Source organism: Elgaria multicarinata, chromosome 3, assembly GCF_023053635.1.
Source record: "Elgaria multicarinata webbii isolate HBS135686 ecotype San Diego chromosome 3, rElgMul1.1.pri, whole genome shotgun sequence".
In the NCBI taxonomy this organism is placed as follows: Eukaryota; Metazoa; Chordata; class Lepidosauria; order Squamata; family Anguidae; genus Elgaria; species Elgaria multicarinata.
In genome coordinates this window covers 172,644,118-172,663,968 of record NC_086173.1, presented here as the reverse complement: position 1 = coordinate 172,663,968, position 19,851 = coordinate 172,644,118, and the positions used below count along the sequence as shown (strand labels likewise).

The 19,851-nt window shown below is 43.5% G+C and overlaps 2 protein-coding genes across 2 annotated transcripts in view; one reads left to right on the top strand and one right to left on the bottom strand.

The window, feature by feature from the left end:
• LOC134396269 (uncharacterized) overlaps nt 1-8,341 on the top strand; it is a 298,553-nt gene extending 290,212 nt beyond the window's left edge. The window contains 1 exon segment of the mRNA XM_063122689.1: nt 6,266-8,341. Coding sequence (XP_062978759.1) covers nt 6,266-8,248 — 1,983 coding nt within the window. The 3' untranslated portion in view covers nt 8,249-8,341.
• LOC134396274 (zinc finger protein 420-like) overlaps nt 1-19,851 on the bottom strand; it is a 647,156-nt gene that overhangs the window by 110,705 nt on the left and 516,600 nt on the right. The window lies entirely within an intron of this gene.

The window sequence follows — 19,851 nt, the reverse complement described above, 5'->3', positions numbered from 1 at the left end:
AGAAAAGCACACGAAAGCTCATATGCTGGACCTGGTGGTCCTGGAGAAGTTCCTGGCTGTCCTGCCCCGGGAGATGGTGAGCTGGGTCAGAGAATGTGGAGCTGAGACCAGTTCCCAGGCGGTGGCCCTGGCAGAAGGCTTCCTCCTGAGCCAGGCAGAGGACCAAGAGCAGGTGAGAGCATTTCATCCTGGTGATTAACAGGGACTGTGTTCTTCATACTTATCTCAACTTTATTGTACATGTCCTCTAAGGAAGGAATGCCCCAATTTCCAATGACACCTGCAAGTATAGTGGTTCTTCATGTGTAGAGCGGGCCCTCGTTACATTAACAGTACGTCATTAAAATATGCAATTCCCTACCAGAGGATGCAGGGATGGCCATGTATTTGGACTGTTTATACAGGGGGTTAGACAAATTCCTGGAGGAGAAGGCTATGAATGGCTATATCCTACCTCCAGTATCCTAAGCAGTATGTCTAAGTACACCAGTTGCTGGGGAACATGGGCTGGAGGGTGCTGTGACACTCATGTCCTGCTTGTGAGTTCGTAGTCAACAGCTGATGGACCACTGTGGGGAGAGAATCCTGGAATAGATGGACCCTTGTTCTGATCCAGAATGGCTCTTTTTATGTTCTTATGATCACAGGAGAACTGAATGGGTTTACGAGGTTCTGGGGAAGGGGGGGATCCTTCTTCAGCCCGTGGCAGAGTCCTCCCAACAGGACAGGAAGAGCATTTGTAGCCATCAAACCGATGTTTTTACAGCGGAAGATGCTGGATATCAGGGAATGTCTGGGAGGTTCTGTCTTTCCTCCTGGCTGGTTTTTGGAGGGTGTTCAAGCACTTTACTTATGCCAGGGTTGATATCTTAGCCCCCTGACAAAGACACATCGCTGTGTGTCTTGAATAGTATATGAACTTTACAATGAGACCTGAAAGGTAAAGCGATTGGGAAACGCTGCCCTTGGCTTTGACCTGACCTGTTTCTTTCCTTCTCTAATTCCTCTTCTCTGCCTGGGATCCTCCCTCCTGCTCCAGGTCCAGGGGATGTTGGCCAGAGCACCCACAGATTTCCCTGAGGCAGAGAAGGCTCCACCGGGCATCACACAGAGGCCGCTGGACGGGCGGATCTTGCAGGAGGGTGATGGAGGACCCTCCTCAGTGGGTAAGGATTTGTGGGATGTATTTCCTCATGGTCTCCGTCCCTCAATGAGGTGCATGAGCTGCCTTAACGTTCTCCTTGACCCTGATTTAGCTGGGGGAGAGAGACCCTTTTTCACTAGATACTCAAAAAGGAAATGTTGTTTAGTATTGTGGTTTGAGTGTGTAAGACCCATTCTGTCCCACTTCCCAGAGTGGGTCTTACGCACTCAACAACTAAGGTCCTCCTCCAGGTGCCTACTCAGAGGGAAGATCGGAGGACGACAACAAGGGAGAGGCCTTCTCTGTGGTGGCCCCCCAACTGTGCAACAATCTTCCCAATGAGGTTCACGTGGCACCAACATTGTTATCTTTTTGGCACCAGGTCAAGCAATATGTAATTATCAATATGTAATTAGCCTAGGTCTGTTTTTTTAGGGTCATAGTTTTAAAACTTGTTATAGTAGTTTTATATGTATGTGTATATTGTATGTTTTTGCAGTCATATTTGGATATTGTTTTTATCATGTTAACTGCCCAGAGAGCTTCAGCTATGGGGTAGTAAACAAATACAATCAATAAACAAACACTGATTCCAATAAAACAATGAAAACGGGAATGCTTAAGAATGTTAACTTTACTTCTCAACTTCTTTGCTTTCCTCACAGGGAACAGAAACAACTGCAGAGAAAGTCAACTGACCCCGGGCGATCCTTCTAGGCCTCTCTTCCTTTGTGGTGGAGTGGAAGCGGTTTCTGCACAGCCTGGGCAGGTAGGGAAGTCCTGGGGGCCTCCGTCCCCTGCACATCTCTTTGGTCCTGGAAGAACCTGCCCCTTTAGCCTTTGCTCTTCTCCAAGATGGCTGCTGGGAAGGCCTTGAATGTCACTCACAATGCTTTGGCATTCAGAAAGAGGACCTCACCATCCTTGTCTTCATGGATTGCTACATAATGCTTAAAGAGAACTTCATTTCTTCTTCTTCTTTCAGGGTCTGGTGACCTTTGAGGAGGTGGCCGTGCATTTCTCGGAGGAGGAGTGGGCTCTGCTGGATCCCGGCCAAAGGACTCTGCACAAAGAAGTCATGGAGGAGAATCGTGAGATCCTGGCCTCTCTGGGTAAGGAATGGGATTCCTCTGAGTAAGCCATCAAGGCAGGGAACAACATTCCTTGCATCTCCTCGTCCAAATCATTAATAATTATGAGAGCCCTGGGTCCTCGTCCCCACTCGGCCATGGAAACCCACTGGGTGACTTTGGGCCAGTCACATACTCTCAGACTGACTGACCTAACAGGGTTGTTGTTGTGAGGATAACACCGCCTTGGGTTCCTTAGTGGAAAAAGGGTAATATAAATGTAATAAATAAATACAAATAAAAATGTTGAAGAGCACTAGGCCCTGGACTGAGCCCTGTGGTACCCCACTCATTACCTCCCCCTGTTGGAGAAGGTTCCATTGATAAGCACTCTTTGAGTCTGATTCTGTAGCCAACTGTGGATCCACCTAATAGTTGTTCCATCTAGCCCACGTTTAGCTAGTTCGTTAATCAGAATGTCATGTGGTACTTTGTCAAAAGCTTTGCTGAAGTCAAGGTATATTATGTCCACAACATTAACACAGTCCACAAGGGAGGTTACCCGATCAAAAAATGATATCAAATTAGTCTGACAGGATTTGTTCCTGACAAATCCATGTTGGCTTCTAGTAATCACTGCATTGATTTCAAGGTGTTTACAGATTGACTTCTTTATAATCTGCTCCAGCATTTTCCCAGGGATGGATGTCAGACTGACTGGTCTGTAGTTCCCAGGTTCCTCCTTTTTGCTCTTTTTGAAGATAGGGACAACGTTAGCCCTCCTCCAGTCGTCCGGCACCTCACCCGTCTTCCATGATTTTGCAAAGATAATAGACAACGGTTCTGAGAGTTCTTCCGCTAGCTCCTTCATTACTCTAGGATGCAGTTCATCAGGCCCTGGAGATTTGAATTCATTCTAAGAAAGGAATGACCATTTGTTTATCAATCTCAAACTGCAATCCTGCCCCCTCAACTTCTGCTTCAGTTTCTCCAGGGGGGTCATAGACCCGCTTTTGGGAGAAGACTGAGGCGAAGTAGGAATTGAGCACTTCAGCCTTTTCTTTGTCATCTGTTATCGATTTCCCATCCTTGTTAAGCAGTTGAACCACCATTTCTTTCCTCTGTCTTTTACTACTCACATATCTGAAGAAAGTCTTTTTATGTCTTTTAGCATCCCTCACTAATCTCAGTTCATTCTCAGCTTTAGCCTTCCTGACGCCATTTTGGCACTTCTGTGCCACCTGTCTGTAACCCTTCCACTTCATTTATGTGTCCTTTTGCTTTGCTTTTCATGTCATCTCTAAGCTTTTTTTGTTTCCACATGGGTTTCTTCTGTAGTATATAGACATCAAAGACCATGTGCTTTCTATACAGTCTGGCTGCCTTCTTACATTATTGTGAAGACTATTAATAGCCGCTATTAGATCTGTTCTCTGCATTAAGGTGCAGGAGCCGTCATCCATTTTCCCTTCAAGGTTACGTCTCCCTCCCCCATAGGATTCAGTTGAAAGCCCTCCTGTTGAAGTCAGCAGTCCATCGCCCTTGGTCCCAGAATCCGAATTTCTCATGTCGACACCACCCTCGTAGTCGGTTGTTCACCCGGAGTGTTTTTCTTTCGCTTTCTATTCCTCTTCCAAAAACTGGAGTGAGGGATGAGAACACTATCTGGGCCACAAACTCCTTCCCTTCCCAAGGCTCCAAAGTCTAATTTGATTTCTTTGTAGCTTTGCTTGGCGCTGTCATTTTCACAGCAAGGATGAGAAGTTAAGGGTATGTGGCAGTTGAACCTCCGAACGTTACACGTGTGGAAGGGACTCCCCTGGTTGCCTGATTGCTACGGAGCCAGATTCAAGGTTGTAGCTTGTATATAAAGCCCTAAGCTGGTTAGCTGAGAATCTGCCTTCTCCCCTTTGACCCATTCAGTTTTTGAGATCATCTTGTGAGTTGGTGCCATGTTCCTTTGAGTTTAATATCTAATTTCCTGAGATGAGACAGGCACCGACAATTCTGTTTTATAGGCATGTTGAAGGTATGTCTGGTCCTGGACACTTGTGGTCCTGCCCTCAGTATTTGAGTCTTCTCCTTCTCCTCCGTATCTCGATCAGTGCTCCATGTTTTCCCCCCATGGACTTGCATTGAACATGTTAAACACCTATAATTTTTTTACTTTTAAAGTTAGAAACATAAGAATGGGCACCATGACAGCTTCTAAATGTATCCAGATTCATGCCAATTTTGAAGGAAAACCGAGCATGCCATGAATTTTGGGGAATATTTGAATTTCAACCTAAATCAGAATCTTCCACTCAGTTAACCATGCCAAAAATGAACACAGGGAATTTCAAGATAGAAAATTACTAAACGGGGTGTGCGTACAGACCTTACGTTGCCACGCTTGGGTCGCAATACGTCTAAACACATCATTTCGTTCATGCCATGCACTCATTTCACCCCTCCGTCACAGTTCACACACTCCGGGGTATGCCCAGCCAATAACTGTAATATAACAATAAAAATACTAATCATCACAACAACAAGAAGAATTAAAACAAATATGCTGTCTTTATAACCAGGAAGGGGAAAGTGGAAGTGCCCAGTGGGACAGTGTGGTCTGTGCCACCAGTCCTTCAGCCGGTCCTGTCTAGGTACCTGCCTTTGAGAAGCAACATGATGCATGAACTCATGGGCTTCTTTCCACTGTTCCCCTTTGGAGGGTTCTGATGACCCTCCAGGGTAGTGGGCACTGGGCACGTCCGCATGCCGTATGACACATCATCCACTTGCACCACATCTATTCAGTTGTTCGCCAAGGTTATGGTGGGAACCTTGCAGTGCTGTGTTGCCTATCTGTTATTTTACTTGGTATATTATTTAAGGTTGTGTGTGTGAGTTTGCTGGGGCTACTGCTTCACCAATCCACTATAAACTGGAAAAAGTCTGAGCCAAAGACAAAGAAATAAAAGTTACTAAGTATCCTGTTTTCCTTATTCCTCCCGCTCCAACATTGGGATTGGAGGATGCTTCACATAGGCTGATCATTTATCACGATTGGGAGATGAACCTGTCAATCAACGTTAAAAAAAATAGGTTCCCCGCTCTCGCTTTATCCATTCTATAAAAATTAATAGCAAGCAAGCCGCTCGATGAAAAATTCTGAAAATTGATAGAAATGACCCCCAATCATCACTGTCTAAGCACAGTAAGTTTCAGAGATGTAGCTTTAAAAACAAAGTTATAAGCATTCTTTCGCCCAATGCAATCCTATGTGGAAAAAGTTCCAAAACGGTGGGTGGAGCCTTGCGACTAAGTGGATCACTCCGCAAATGGGCGACCCGCTTCATGATGCTTTGCCCCTAACCTGATCTGGTTCCGCTTTTGGTGGAGGTGAATCAGGCCGCTCGGGTATCGCTTGTATGAAGCGAACTGGAGCTCAGCCCTACCTGTAACCTCCACAAGGCAGGAAGATCACATGGGATGACCAGGCCCTGGAGGCCAATGAATCCGGAGGGTTTCATGCGCTTATTGGGGGAGTTTCGCACAGTGCCCTTATGGGCCTTATGTTGTTCATTTATTCTCTGAGCTTCTATATATGAGTTATTCCATATAAATGAAAGCATTGTATAGCAGTCAAATCCTCAATTCTATTGATCATCAGGATATTTAATATGTTTGGAAGGATTTTCCTGACTAATGATTTTTTAATATTTCCTGTGTATCAAATCAGCAACCGTTCGTTTTGTCCCAAGATTTCAAGATGATTTCTGTGTTTATACTTGCAGATGATCACAGGGAAAGCAAGAAAAATGGCCTACATCAGAGAAGGAAAACTGAAACTGAAGAGAAGGGGGAAAACAAATCCATTTCTTTTCAAGGATCAGACATCTGTGAAACGCCAATACTAGAAGCAACAAGTAAAAAGAACATTCACAATAGGAAGAACCAGAGGAAAAACTCTCGGTACATAAAGACTCAGAAGACTCATCTTAGTAAATATCAAAGATCTCAATACTTAGAGTGTGAAAAACAGTTCAGTTTCAAAACACAACTTAAGTTGCATCAAAGAATTCACACTGGGGAGAAGCCTTATAAATGCTTTGAGTGTGGCAAGAGCTTTTCTTGCTGCACGTATCTTAAGCGGCATCAGAGAATTCACACCGGGGAGAAGCCCTATAAGTGCTTACAGTGCGGGAAAAGCTTTGCTCACAGCCCAAGCCTTAAGCTGCATCAAAGAATTCACAGTGGGGAGAAGCCTTATAAATGCTTAGAGTGCAGACAGAGCTTTGCTCGGAGCACATACCTTAAGCAGCATCAAAGCATTCACACTGGCGAGAAGCCTTATAAATGCTTAGAGTGCGGAGAGAGCTTTGCTCGGAGCACAAGCCTTAAGTATCATCAAAGAATACACACTGGGGAGAAGCCCTATAAATGCTTAGAGTGCGGGAAAAGCTTTTTTCACAGCCCAAGCCTTAAGCGGCATCAAAGCATTCACACTGGGGAGAAGCCCTATAAATGCTTTGAGTGCGGGAAAAGCTTTGCTCACAGCCCAAGCCTTAAGCTGCATCAAAGCATTCACACTGGGGAGAAGCCATATAAATGCTTAGAGTGCGGGAAAAGCTTTGCTCACAGCCCAAGCCTTAAGCTGCATCAAAGCATTCACACTGGGGAGAAGCCCTATAAATGCTTTGAGTGTGACAAGAGCTTTGCTTGCCACACGCACCTTAAGCAGCATCAAAGAATTCACACTGGGGAGAAGCCCTATAAATGCTTAGAGTGCGGGAAAAGCTTTGCTCACAGCCCAAGCCTTAAGCTGCATCAAAGCATTCACACTGGGGAGAAGCCCTATAAATGCTTTGAGTGTAGCAAGAGCTTTGCTTGCCGCACACACCTTAAGGAGCATCAAGGAATTCACACTGGGGAGAAGCCCTATAAATGCTTAGATTGCAGGAAGAGCTTTGTTTACAACTCAAACCTTAAGCGGCATCAAAGAATTCACACTGGGGAGAAGCCTTATAAATGCTTTGAGTGTGGCAAGAGCTTTTCTTGCCGCACGCACCTTAAGCAGCATCAAGTAATTCACACTGGGGAGAAGCCCTATAAATGCTTAGAGTGCAGAAAGAGCTTTGCTCAGAGCATAAGCCTTAAGCGGCATCAAAGAATTCACACTGGGGAGAAGCCCTATAAATGCTTAGAGTGCGGGAAGACCTTTGCTCAGAGCACACACCTTAAGCAGCATCAAGGAATTCACACTGGGGAGAAGTCCTATAAATGCTTAGAGTGTGGAGAGAGCTTTACTCAGAGCTCAAACCTTAAGCGGCATCAAGGAATTCACACTGGGGAGAAGCCCTATAAATGCTTAGAGTGCGGAAAGAGCTTTGCTCAGAGCACAGACCTTAAGCGACATCAAAGAATTCACACTGGGGAGAAGCCCTATAAATGCTTAGAGTGCGGATTGAGCTTTGCTCACATCTCAAGCCTTAAGCAGCATCAAAGAATTCACACTGGGGAGAAGACTTACAAATGCTTTGAGTGTGGCAAGAGCTTTTCTTGCCGCACGCACCTTAAGCAGCATCAAAGAATTCACACTGGGGAGAAGCCCTATGAATGCTTAGAGTGCAGAAAGAGCTTTGCTCAGAGCACACACCTTAAGCTGCATCAAAGAATTCACACTGGGGAGAAGCCCTATAAATGCTTAGAGTGTGGGAAGACCTTTGCTCGGAGCACACACCTTAAGCAGCATCAAAGAACTCACACTGGGGAGAAGCCCTATAAATGCTTAAAGTGCAGACAGAGCTTTACTCAGAGCTCAAACCTTAAGCGGCATCAAGGAATTCACACTGGGAAGAAGCCCTATAAATGATTAGTGTGCAGAAAGAGCTTAGCTTGCAGCTCAAGCCTTAAGCTGCATCAAAGAACTCACACTGGGGAGAAGCCCTATAAATGCTTAGAGTGCAGACAGAGCTTTGCTCAAAGCTCAACCCTTAAGCTGCATCAAGGAATTCACACTGGGGAGAAGCCCTATAAAAGCTTAGTGTAGCATTTATAGCATAGATGTGGAAGAACTTTAATGCTTTATGTATGTATGCTCTGTGTTTTAGAATTTTGTATACTCGTTTTTATCTTAATTTTTTAGAATTTCTGTAAACTGCCCAGAGAGCCCTGGCTATGCGGGAGTAATATAAGTGTAATGAATATATAAATAATAAAGGGGTCTATAAGCACATCAAGTCCAACCCTCTGCTCAATGCAGGATTCTACCCTAAAGCATACCTGACAGATAATTGTCTAGCTGCCTCTTGAATTTCTCTAGTGTTGGACAGCAGCCTCGTTAAGCAGTTGAACCACCATTTCTTTCCTTCTGTCTTTTACTATTCACGTATCTGAAGAAAGCCTTTTTATTGCTTTTAGCATCCCTCGCTAATCTCAGCTCATTCTCAGCTTTAGCCTACCTGATACCATTTCGGCACTTCTGTGCCACCTGTCTGTACTCTTCTTTTGTAGCCTTCTTTCCACTTCCTGTATGTATCCTTTTTTGTTTTCAGATCATATCTAAGCTTTTTGTGGAGCCACATTGGTTTCTTCTGCTGTCTTCTATCTTTTTTCCTTGTTAGAATGTTTTGTAATTGTGCCCTTAAGAGTTCTTTTTTTAAATACTCCCACCCATCTTGGACTCCTTTTCTTATAAGGTCACTTGCCATGGGACCTTGCTTATCACAGTTCTGAGTTTATTAAAATAAGCTTTCCTAACATCCAGAGTACATTTATGCCTACACTCAGCTTTTGCTTCCTTCATAATCAAGAATTCAAATATGTGGTCAGTCCCCCCCAGCCACTTCATCCCTATTGTTCAATATCAAGTCAAGGATCCTCTAGTTCCTTCCTCCACTTTCTGTAGGAGAAAGTTATCACCCACACAAGTCTAGAATTTCTTGGGAGGGCCGTTTTTGGCAGTTTTTGTCTCCCAACAGATATCGCAGTAATTGAAGTCCCCCATTAATACTACATCATACTTCCTTGAAACACTGGCAATTTGTTTCTCAAAAGCTTCATCCTTGTCTTCTCCTTGATTGGGTGGTCGGTAGTAGACTCCGATTATCATGTTCTTTTTATTCCTTGCCGTATTCATTTTAATCCAGATGCTCTGAATGGGGCTCCCAGTCTCATCAGCCTGTATTTCTGTGCAGGGATAGGTATTTTTAACATATAGTGCAACTCCACCTCCCTTTCTATTTCTTCTCGTCTTTTTGAACAAGTTATATTCTAAATTGCTATATTCCAGTCATGGGAGTCATCCCACCAGGTTTCAGTTATACCTATCAAGTCGTATTTGCCTTCATGTATTAAGAGTTCAAGTTCGTTCTGTTTGTTTCCTGTACTCTGGGTATTAGCATATAGGCATCGAATACCATGTGCTTCATAGTCTGGCTTTGTTCCTACATTGTTGTGGACAATATATTGGGCACTATTGGAGCTGTTCTCTGTACTGTGGTGTATGGGCCTTCATCTATTGTTGCCTTGAAGTTTTTGTCTCCCGCCCCCGTAAGATTCAGTTTAAAGCCCTCCTGATCAAGTTCTTCATGCTGTGGCCAAGCTCATTCTTTCTTGCCCTTGTGAGGTGCAACCCATCCGTTGCCACCAGTCCATCTTCCAAGCAGCGTAGCCCGTGGTCCCAGAATCCAAACCTCTCTCATCGGCACCACCTTTGTAGCCAGTCATTCACCCGGAGTATTCTTCTTTCCCTTTCTAATCCTCTTCCAAGAACTGGGTGAATGGATGAGAAAACTACCTGGGCCCCATAGTTCTTAAGTTTCCTTCCCAGAACTTCAAAGTCTGACATGATTTCTTCGTACCTCCGCTTGGTGACATCATTTATTCCCTTATGGATGAGAAGAAAGGAGCATGCGTCCGTGGGCTTTGTGAGCTTTGGCAATCCTTCAGGCAAATCTCTAATCTGTGCTCCAGGGAGACAGCACACCTGGCAAGTCATTGGGTCTTTACGACATACTTGGGTTTCAATCCCACGCAGCAGGGAGTCATAGAATCATAGAACAGCAGAGTTGGAAGGGGCTTACAAGGCCATCGGGTCCAACCCCCTGCTCAATGCAGGAATCCACCCTAAAGCATCCCTGACAGATGGTTGTCCAGCTGCCTCTTGAATGCCTCTAGTGTGGGAGAGCCCACAACCTCCCTAGGTAGCTGATTCCACCGTCACACTGCTCTAACAGTCAGGAAGTTTTTCCTGATGTCCAGCCGGAATCTGGCTTCCTTTAACTTGAGCCCGTTATTCCGTGTCCTGCACTCTGGGAGGATCGAGAAGAGATCCTGGCCCTCCTCTGTGTGACAGCCTTTTAAGTATTTGAAGAGTGCTATCATGTCTCCCCTCAATCTTCTCTTCTCCAGGCTAAACATGCCCAGTTCTTTCAGTCTCTCTTCATAGGGCTTTGTTTCTAGACCTCTGATCATCCTGGTTGATGATGAGTCTCCCACAACAATTACTCTTCTCTTCTTCTTGTTCGACCGACTTTCTGAGTCTTGTTCACTGTTGCACAGTGTCTCCTGTAATTCTTCCTATGCTGACTATTTTTTAGTCTCATCCTCCAGCAGCTGAAAGCGGTTGCATAACTGTAATGCTACCACAGGTGCAAAATGCCTTCTAGTTCTTCTGCTCTTAACTGTCACCCTTTTCCAGGGAGTTTCCTCTTCATTGGCTTTCCTCACCACAACATACTCCACTTCTGCTTCCACTGGCTGTTGCTCTTTGATCTGTTGTTCTTCTTGTTGCTGTTGTAGTTCCACCATTCTAAGAACTCCTCATCTTTTCTTATTCCTTGGAAGGTGGACACTCGCTGCTATTTTTCTTCCAATTGTGCCACCAGCTTGCACGTGTTGCAGGTGTCCGCTGTATCGATCTCAGGCAGGAACATGAACATTGCACACACTTTGCAGGTTACCACCACTAGAGACACCTTTTATTGTCTATTTCTGTTTGGTCTCTTCCTTTCTGATTATAGCAGAATTGCCTGTGCTTTGTCCTGTCTTCTCTGAAGGTGCACAACAAGAAGACCTGAGGGAAACGCCCGGAAAGGCAAGTGTTCATCAACAAATTAAAGTGCTTCAATGACAACTATCAATGTTAACAATATGGGATATTGGGAAAAATTAAATTTAGTGAAGCAAAGAAATTTCGAGTCAGCAAATATAGCTATTAAATAATGATTATAAGTTATTCACAGCAACCTTGGCGGAAAGACTGAAGAAAGTTCTACAAGAATTCATTCATGAGGATCAAGGTGGCTTCTTACCCAAAAGACAGATGGGAGACAATGTTAGAACAGTTTTAAATGTTGTGGAATATCTGGCAAAACCTTCAGAAAACCAGGCTGCCTTGATTTTCGTGGTTGCTGAGAAAGCATTTTACAACCTTAGTTGGAACTTTTTACTTAGAACCTTAAAAGATCTGGACTTTGGTGTAAATGTCATGAAGTGGGTGAAATCCATCCATAACTAAAAAATATATATGCAAATAATGATTAATGGAGATGTGTCCAAACTATGTGAAATACAAAGAGGGACAAGACAGGGCTGCCCACTGTCACCGCTACTGTTTATTTTAGAGTTGGAATTGCTGAATCCTGATAGGGTTATTTAATAACTTGAATTCTATGTTATTTCATAATAATTATGTTAAGGTTTGGAATGAAGTTAAAAAAGATTTAACAAGATGGGGAAAGGTCCAGCTGTCACTTCTGGGGAGAATGGCAACAATTAAAATGAATGTTTTGCCAAGAATGTTATTTTTGTTTCAAACAATACCCATTGTAACATCGGATTTACCATTTGAACAGTGGCAGAGAGAGAGATCTAAGTTTATACAGCAAGCAAAAAAACCAAGAGTTAAAATTAAAATATTGTAGGATGCCAAAGAAAGAGGAGGGCTGGGCCTGCCAGACCTCAAAGTGTATTTCTCTGACTGCTGTTTAATGTGGATGAAAGATTGGGTATTGCTGAAAAATAGGAGAGTGTTGGAACTGGAAGGACACAAATTGAGATTTGGATGGCATGGCTATTAGGGGTGTGCACGGACCCCAAAATCCTCTACTCTTCCAGATCCGCAAGTTCCAGGTCGGGTCTGCTCCGCTCCGATCCAGTCCACCTACGGTACGCTCCGCTTCGCTGCAAAGCTCCGGATCAGGATCGGAGCTCCGCTTTCCCCCCTATAGCCTTGGCAGTGAAATCCAAAAAAGCCTACAACTTTTTTTCTGTTAACATTAGAAACCTCAAACTTGGCACCATGATAGCTTATCCATGTATACACATGCATGCCAAGCCTCAAGCGAATCCAAGCATCCCCTGATTTTTTGGGAATTTTTGAATATCGGATGTCCCATTTTCAGACATGGGATTTTCTCCGACATTTTGACAGATAAAAACTTGGAAGCAGGCACATCCACATTCATGGGAAGTTTCAAGCAAATTCCATCATCCCCTGATTTGGGGGGGGCTTTTACCTCTAACGCATCAACCCGTAACCCCAATTCACACCCCTTTCTATATTTCCGTCAATTTTCACATTAGAAACGTCAAATTAGGAACCATGACACCTGATGTACATATACACATGCATGCCAAGCCTCAAGCAATTCCAAGTCTCCCCTGATGTTTGGGGAATTTTGGAAAATCTGACACCCCATTTTCAGACATGGGATTTTCTCCGACATTTTGACAGATAAAAAACTTTGAAGCAGGCACCCTCACAGATGCCATCTAGATCCACATTCATGGCAAGTTTCAAGCAAATCCCATCATCCCCTGATTTTTGGCGGGGCTTTAACCTTTTAACTCAAATCAAGTCCCATGCTAGAACTATGTCAATTTTCACATTAGAAATGTCAAATTATGCACCATGACACCTGATGCACGTATGTACATGCATGCCAAACCTCAAGCAAATCAAAGCCTCCCCTGATTTTGGGGGAATTTTTGAAAATCAGACACCCCATTTTCAGACATGGGATTTTCTCCGACATTTTGACAGATAAAAAACTTTGAAGCAGGCACCCTCACAGATGCCATCTAGATCCACATTCATGGCAAGTTTCAAGCAAATCCCATCATCCCCTGATTTTTGGCTGGGGTTTAACCTTTTAACTCACCCCAAATCAAGTCCCATGCTAGAACTATGTCAATTTTCATGTTAGAAATGTCAAATTAGGCACCATGACACCTGATGCATGCATACACATGCATGCCAATCCTAAAGCAAATCCAAGCCTCCTCTGATTTTTGGGGAGTTTTTGAAAATCGGACACCCCAGTATCTGCAGACAGCTCAATGGGCTTTATTCATGGCCATTTCAAAGGAAATCCCAACTCTGTGAGGCGGGCACAGAGGAGGAGGCAAGGATTGTTTCTTTCTAAGCCAGCAGTAATGCATTGCAAACCAACCCTGCGAGGCCTGCACAGAGGAGGAGGCAAGGATTGTTTGTTTCTTTCTAAGCCAGCAGTAACGCATTGCAAATGAACCCTGCGAGGCGGGCACAAGGAAGTGCGGCAAGGATTGGTTGTTTCTTTCTAAACCAGCAGTAACGCATTGCAAACCAACCCTGTGAGGCGAGCACAAGGAAGTGTTTGTTTCTTCCTAAGCCAGCAGTAACGCATTGCAAACCAACCCTGCAAGGTGGGCACAGAGGAGAAGGACTGGCAGCAAGCATGCCGGAGGCTGGTGGGCACAAACCACAAAGCCCATCATGTAGTGCAGCTCCCAGGGGGAGGAGGGAGGGCAGGCAGCCAGACAGGCATGCAGCAGACATTTCTGGGTGCACAAGGAAGTGAGCCAAGGATTCTTTCAAAGCCAGTAATGCAAACCATCCTTGTGAGGTAAGAGCAGCACAGAGAGATGCCTTTTCTTTTGCATCCCATGACTAGGAGGCTAGGAGGATAAGAGTAAAGCTTTGTGATCCTTTCTTCAGAGTTGATTGACTGCACTGTGATCACAGCCATTATTAAACAACAACAACAACAACAACAACAGTAACATTAATAATAGCAGTACTAATTAATATTAATAGCAATAACAACAAAAACAAAAACAACAACAATAAGGAGTTGAACCACAATGAAAGTTGCCTGACTTTACTGAAGAGGAAAAGCCAGGAGAGCTTGGGCTATAGTGGTGTATAAGTATTAGGGGTGTGTTCCGCTTCTCCTCGGACCAGAGAAGCAACAGAGAATTGGCCTGATCCGCCTTGCCCTGAGGCAGAGGAGAAGCGAGTCGGGGTACTGGAGGAGCATGGTGAAAAGAAGCAACCATAGGCAGAGCGCTCCTCTTTTTGCGGAGCGATCCGCCCGCCATTTTAAATTTTTTCGCCCATAGGATTGCATTGCGGAACAGATTAGGGGATAACTTTTTTCTTTTTAAAGCTGTCTATTTGAAACTTGGTGTGATTAGAGAGTCATGGGTGGGGGTCATTTTGAGCCTATTCTCAGAACTCTGCGTGGTGCGGTTTGCTTGCTATAATTTCCTAAAATATAGGGCGAAAAAAGCATGAGAGGTACCTTTTTGAAGTGCTGAGAGGCAGATTCAACCCCCAGTCATGATGAGAAGTGATGACCTCATGAAGCATCCTCCAATCCCAGCGTTGGAGGGGGGATAGGCAAAACGGGATACTTAGTAACTTGGGATACTGAGAAACTTCTCTTTCTTAGTCTCTGAACGGACTTTTCCCAGTGTTTTTTAAAACAGTAGCCCCACCAAACGCACAAACACAACCTGAAATCATATACTAAGCAAATAAATAACAGATAGGAAACACAGCACTGCTACCCACCCTAACCTTGGTGAACAACTGAATAGATGTGGTGCAAGGGGATGAGGTCCCCTAGGGCATGTGGACGGTCCCAGTGCACACACTCCTGCCCTTGGAGGGTAATCGGAGCCCTCCATAGAGTAACTAGTGGAGACTGGAGAAGCTAATGCCTGTCATGAGTTGAAGTGATAGGTAGGTTCTTAAAGACTGGTACTTACTTAGGGCCAGTCAAATTGGCATATCCCCTTCCCCCTGGGCACGTCCACTTTCCTCTTACTGGTAAAAGACACATATAGCCTTTTTTTAAAAAATCTTCTTGTTGTTGTTTATTCAGCAACACTACTGCTTTTAATTCCACCCCTCCTTTGTTTATTTATTTATTTATTTATTTATTTATTCTATTTTATATATATACCCCATAGCCCAAGCTCTCCTGTTTTTTCCCATTCAGTGAAATCAGGCAGACTTTCATTGTGGTTCAACTCATTGTTGTTGTTGTTATTATTATTATTATTGCTATTAATATTAATTAGTACTGCTATTATTAACGTTATTATTGTTGTTGTTGTTTAATAATGGCTGTGATCACAGTGCAGTCAATCAACTCTGAAGCAAGGATCACAAAGCTTTACTCTTATCCTCCTAGCCTCCTAGTTATGGGATGCAAAAGAAAAGGCATCACTCTGTGCTGCTCCCCGCTCACAGGGATGGTTTGCATTACTGGCTTTGAAACAATCCTTGGGTCACTTCCTTGTGCCCCCAGAAATGTCTGCCTGCCTGCCTTCCCCCCGGGTCTGCTGTGGTGTGGCAATATTTTCCCTCCCTCTCTTTTATTTCTCACTAGGTTAGTTATAGTTTTGAACCCCATGAACTTAACGATAAAAATCAGTTCCCCTTTTTCTACCGGGTGGCCCCGAAAGAAGAAGACCAGCATCTGGGCATTGTCAAACTCCTCTTGCATTTCCAATGGACCTGGATATGTCTCTTTGCTTCAGGCAATGACAATGGAGAACGGTTCATACAGACCCTGGTGCCTTTGCTCAACAGACACGGTATCTGTGTTGCCCTCTCTCAAAGACTCACAGACCTCTTTCGGTATGCAATGAAATTTTTCATGGATGTGTCTCTCTAATGGAGACAAGTCAAGGTATTCCTTTACTATGCCGAAACACGCTCTTTCAAAGAGGGAATATTAGTTCTAAAATTAATACATGAAAATATAGTAGAAAGAATATAGTATTCTACTGTCAGGGATGCTTTAGGGTGGATTCCTGCATTGAGCAGGGGGTTGGACTCGATGGCCTTCCAACTCTGCTATTCTATGAGTCTATGATTCTTTGAAAGGATTTCCCAGAAGATCTCAGAACACGGGCAGGCTCATAAGGGAGAATACGGTCTTTCAGATAACCTGGACCCGAAGGCTTTATAGGTCATAACCAGCACTTTGAATTGTGCCCGGAAACGGATTGGAAGCCAGTGAAGCTGTTTTAACGGGGGAGTTTTCTGTTCAAGACGTGTCTGTGGCTGTGACACCTGCCCTTCAAAAGACTTTGAAATGGTGTCAAGCGTTTGGGAGGGTTTCTTTTTCTCTCTCACTACAGTTCATTCCAGCACCTGTGCGCCCCCCCCCATCTTTGGCCTGTGGAAGAGATTGTGGGTGCGTGGAAAGATCTCAAAACATGTTTTCCCCCAGCTGCGCACCACCACGTGGAGCCACACGGAGCGTTCGGGATGTGGCAGAGGTTGTTCTGTCCTTCACAATTATAAAAATCATGGTGATTTAGTCTTCTTCTCCAGGGATTTCCCCAAAGCTTGCGTTTGTGACCAATAATGTCAACAGCAACATCAGGTGCAACATGGGGTGATTTCTTGTACTGAGTAAGAGAGGGAGATAATAAATACTTCGCACAGCATGGAGAGCTAGCGCGGGCTGTGGTTTAGGGCAGGCAAGGCTGTTAAGTATATGAAAAGAAATACTTGCTTAGTCATTAAAATTGTGTGTGTATGGCTATCTCAGGGTTAAACAGAGAAAGTCTATCTGTGGGCAATTACCTTGAGATAGAGGCTGTTCTGGGAACCTTGCCAAGATTCTAAGTTAGCCTCATCACAGCTGTATGTAATGTAGATAAGAATTGTGTAGATCTGTATATAGTTTCTCACTTGTGTAAAATGGAACTGATCACTGCTCTATGATCACTGCTCTCTGTGTATGCCTCAGTGTGCTGATCTGAACTGATCTGAATTGAACTGCACAGAAGCCTGAAGGAAATAAACCAGCTCTGCTGTGTAAGACCTGCGTGATGTGTGTTTGTTTCTGAGCACAAACAGAGTTCCAGATGGAGAAAAGTTCTGGCATAATAACCCAACAAAGGTTATGGGCCCAGCCCAGCCTAGACCAGCCTACGCCAGCCTAATCCAGGCAGAAGAACCAGAACTTGATGGGAACAGTGCAGTATCAGAACCAGGAGTCTGCTAAAACAGAAAACTGTTGATGAAGGAAGACATCAAGCTAAAGCCAGTGCTGCAAAGTGAGGAAAAATCTCAGTCGGCTGACTCTGAGGAGGACTCTGAGCAGAAGGACGGTGAGATACCAATTCCTAAAGCAGAGGAAATGGCAGGAGCTAATATGTCTGGTTTGCATCAATTGTTGGAAAAGCTGAATGACTCTAACTATGCATTATGGTCTTACAAAATGCAAATGTATCTGATTCAGGCTGAACTGTGGTATGTAGTCACAGAGGATCCACCAGATAGAGCAGATCCACAGAATGCTAAATGGTTTAAGGACGATGCAAAAGCAATGGCAGATATTGCATTAGCTGTGGAAGACTCTCAAATTTCCTTCATTCAGTTTTTGAATACATCAAAAGAGTGCTGGAATGCGCTACAAGCTGTATATCAAAGAGAAACAGCGGGCAGTAAAGTAATTCTAACCCGGAAACTGTATGGAATGAAGCTGAAACCAGGGGAGTCTATGTCAAACCATTTGAAAAGCATGAGAGAAATCTTCAATCAACTCAGGGCACGAGGGATGGAGTTTACAACTATACACCAAGTCTATGTGATTTTGTCAAGTCTTGATTCATCGTACGACGCGGTTGTCACCATGATGGAAAGTCAAGAGGAGAAAAATTTAACCCTCGAGTATGTAGCTGGAAAACTACTGGAAACCTATGAAAGAAGACAAGCTTCAAAACAACAGAGCCTTAAACATCCTGTGGCTGAATTTCAACAAAGCCATAAAACTTTTGACGTGGTGGCTGCATTAAAGGCAAGGAAATGCTTTAACTGTGGTTCCACAGGACACTTAAGGCGGGATTGCAACAACAAGAAGAAAAAGCTGTTGACAGCAAAGTGGAGAGAAGAGAACAACATGAATGAAGCTGAATCAACAAAGAAGTGTCTTCTAGCAAGAGTCAAAGAAACAATGAATCCTTGGTTTTTGGACTCTGGGGCTTCAATAAGTATGGCAAAAGACAAACTTTCATTTGTAACCTTGGAAACTTCTACTTCAGAGCAAAAGTGTGTTACCCTTGCAAATGGAACAAAAATCCAGATTTGTGGTGTGGGTAATGTATATTTTGATTGTCTGGGAGTTGAACTACAAAGTGTTTTATATGTACCAGAATTAGAAACAAACCTTCTAAGTGTGTTTCAGTTAACAGAAATGGGGTATGAGGTTTGTTTTACTGAAGAAAATTGTACTATAAAACAGGGAAACAAGGTGTGTGTGCAGGGAATAATGAAAGATTCTTTGTATGTGATTAATACTTGTACAAAAAATGAAGTTGTAGCCAGCAAAGTCACAACAAAAACAATAGCCAATTGCAAACCACACCAAGAGTGTATCCATTTAACTCATAAAAGGTTTGGTCATGCTAACTATAAAACAATTTCTAAGATTCCAGAATTGTGTGAAGGGGTGAAAATCAAACCATGTTCTAACTATGTAGAATGTAATGTATGCAGTGAAACCAAGTGTCATAAGTCAAACATTCCAAAACATAGTGAGAGAACAACAAAAAGAATTTTTGAATTAATTCATGCAGATCTTGCAGGTCCTTTTGAGACAAGTCAAGGAGGAAACAGATTTTTCTTGTCTATTGTTGATGATTACAGTAGATTTGGATTTGTGTATGTGTTAAAACAGAAGAGTGAAACTTTTGGAAAGTTTAAAGCCTTTGTTAAGTGGAGTAAAAATAGATTTAAAGAACCTATAGCTAATCTAAGAACGGACCGGGGAGGTGAATTTCTTAGCAACCAATTTAAAAAATTCCTCAGTGATGAGGGTATACAACATGACCTTACTGCTCCATATTCACCATTTCAAAATGGAGTTGCAGAAAGGAAAAACAGAACCTTGCAGAACATGTTAAGAGCTCTATTGAAAGAGTCAGGATTGTCTAATCTGTTCTGGGCAGAAGCTTTGTCCACCTCAAATTATTTGTTAAACAGGCTTTACCACTCTGTACATGAAAAAACTCCATATGAAATGTTTTACAAAAGAAAACCTAGAGTGTCACATATAAGGGTTTTTGGAAGTAAATGTTTTGCTCATGTTCAGAAAGAAAACAGACCAGGAAAACTAGCTCAGAGAGGTTTGGAATGTAAACTGTTGGGATATGATACACAAACAAAAGGCTATCGTTTGTGGTCTCCATATCACAAAAGTGTAATTGTGAGCAGAGATGTAGTTTTTCATGAACAAATGCAGGAAACAAAACAGTATGTAAGTTTGCCTGTAGAACAGAAAGCTGTAGAAACAGAAGAAATTCCTGAACAATCTCAGCAAGAGAGGGAGGGGGAAGAAACTGTAGAGGAGGAAACTATGCCTG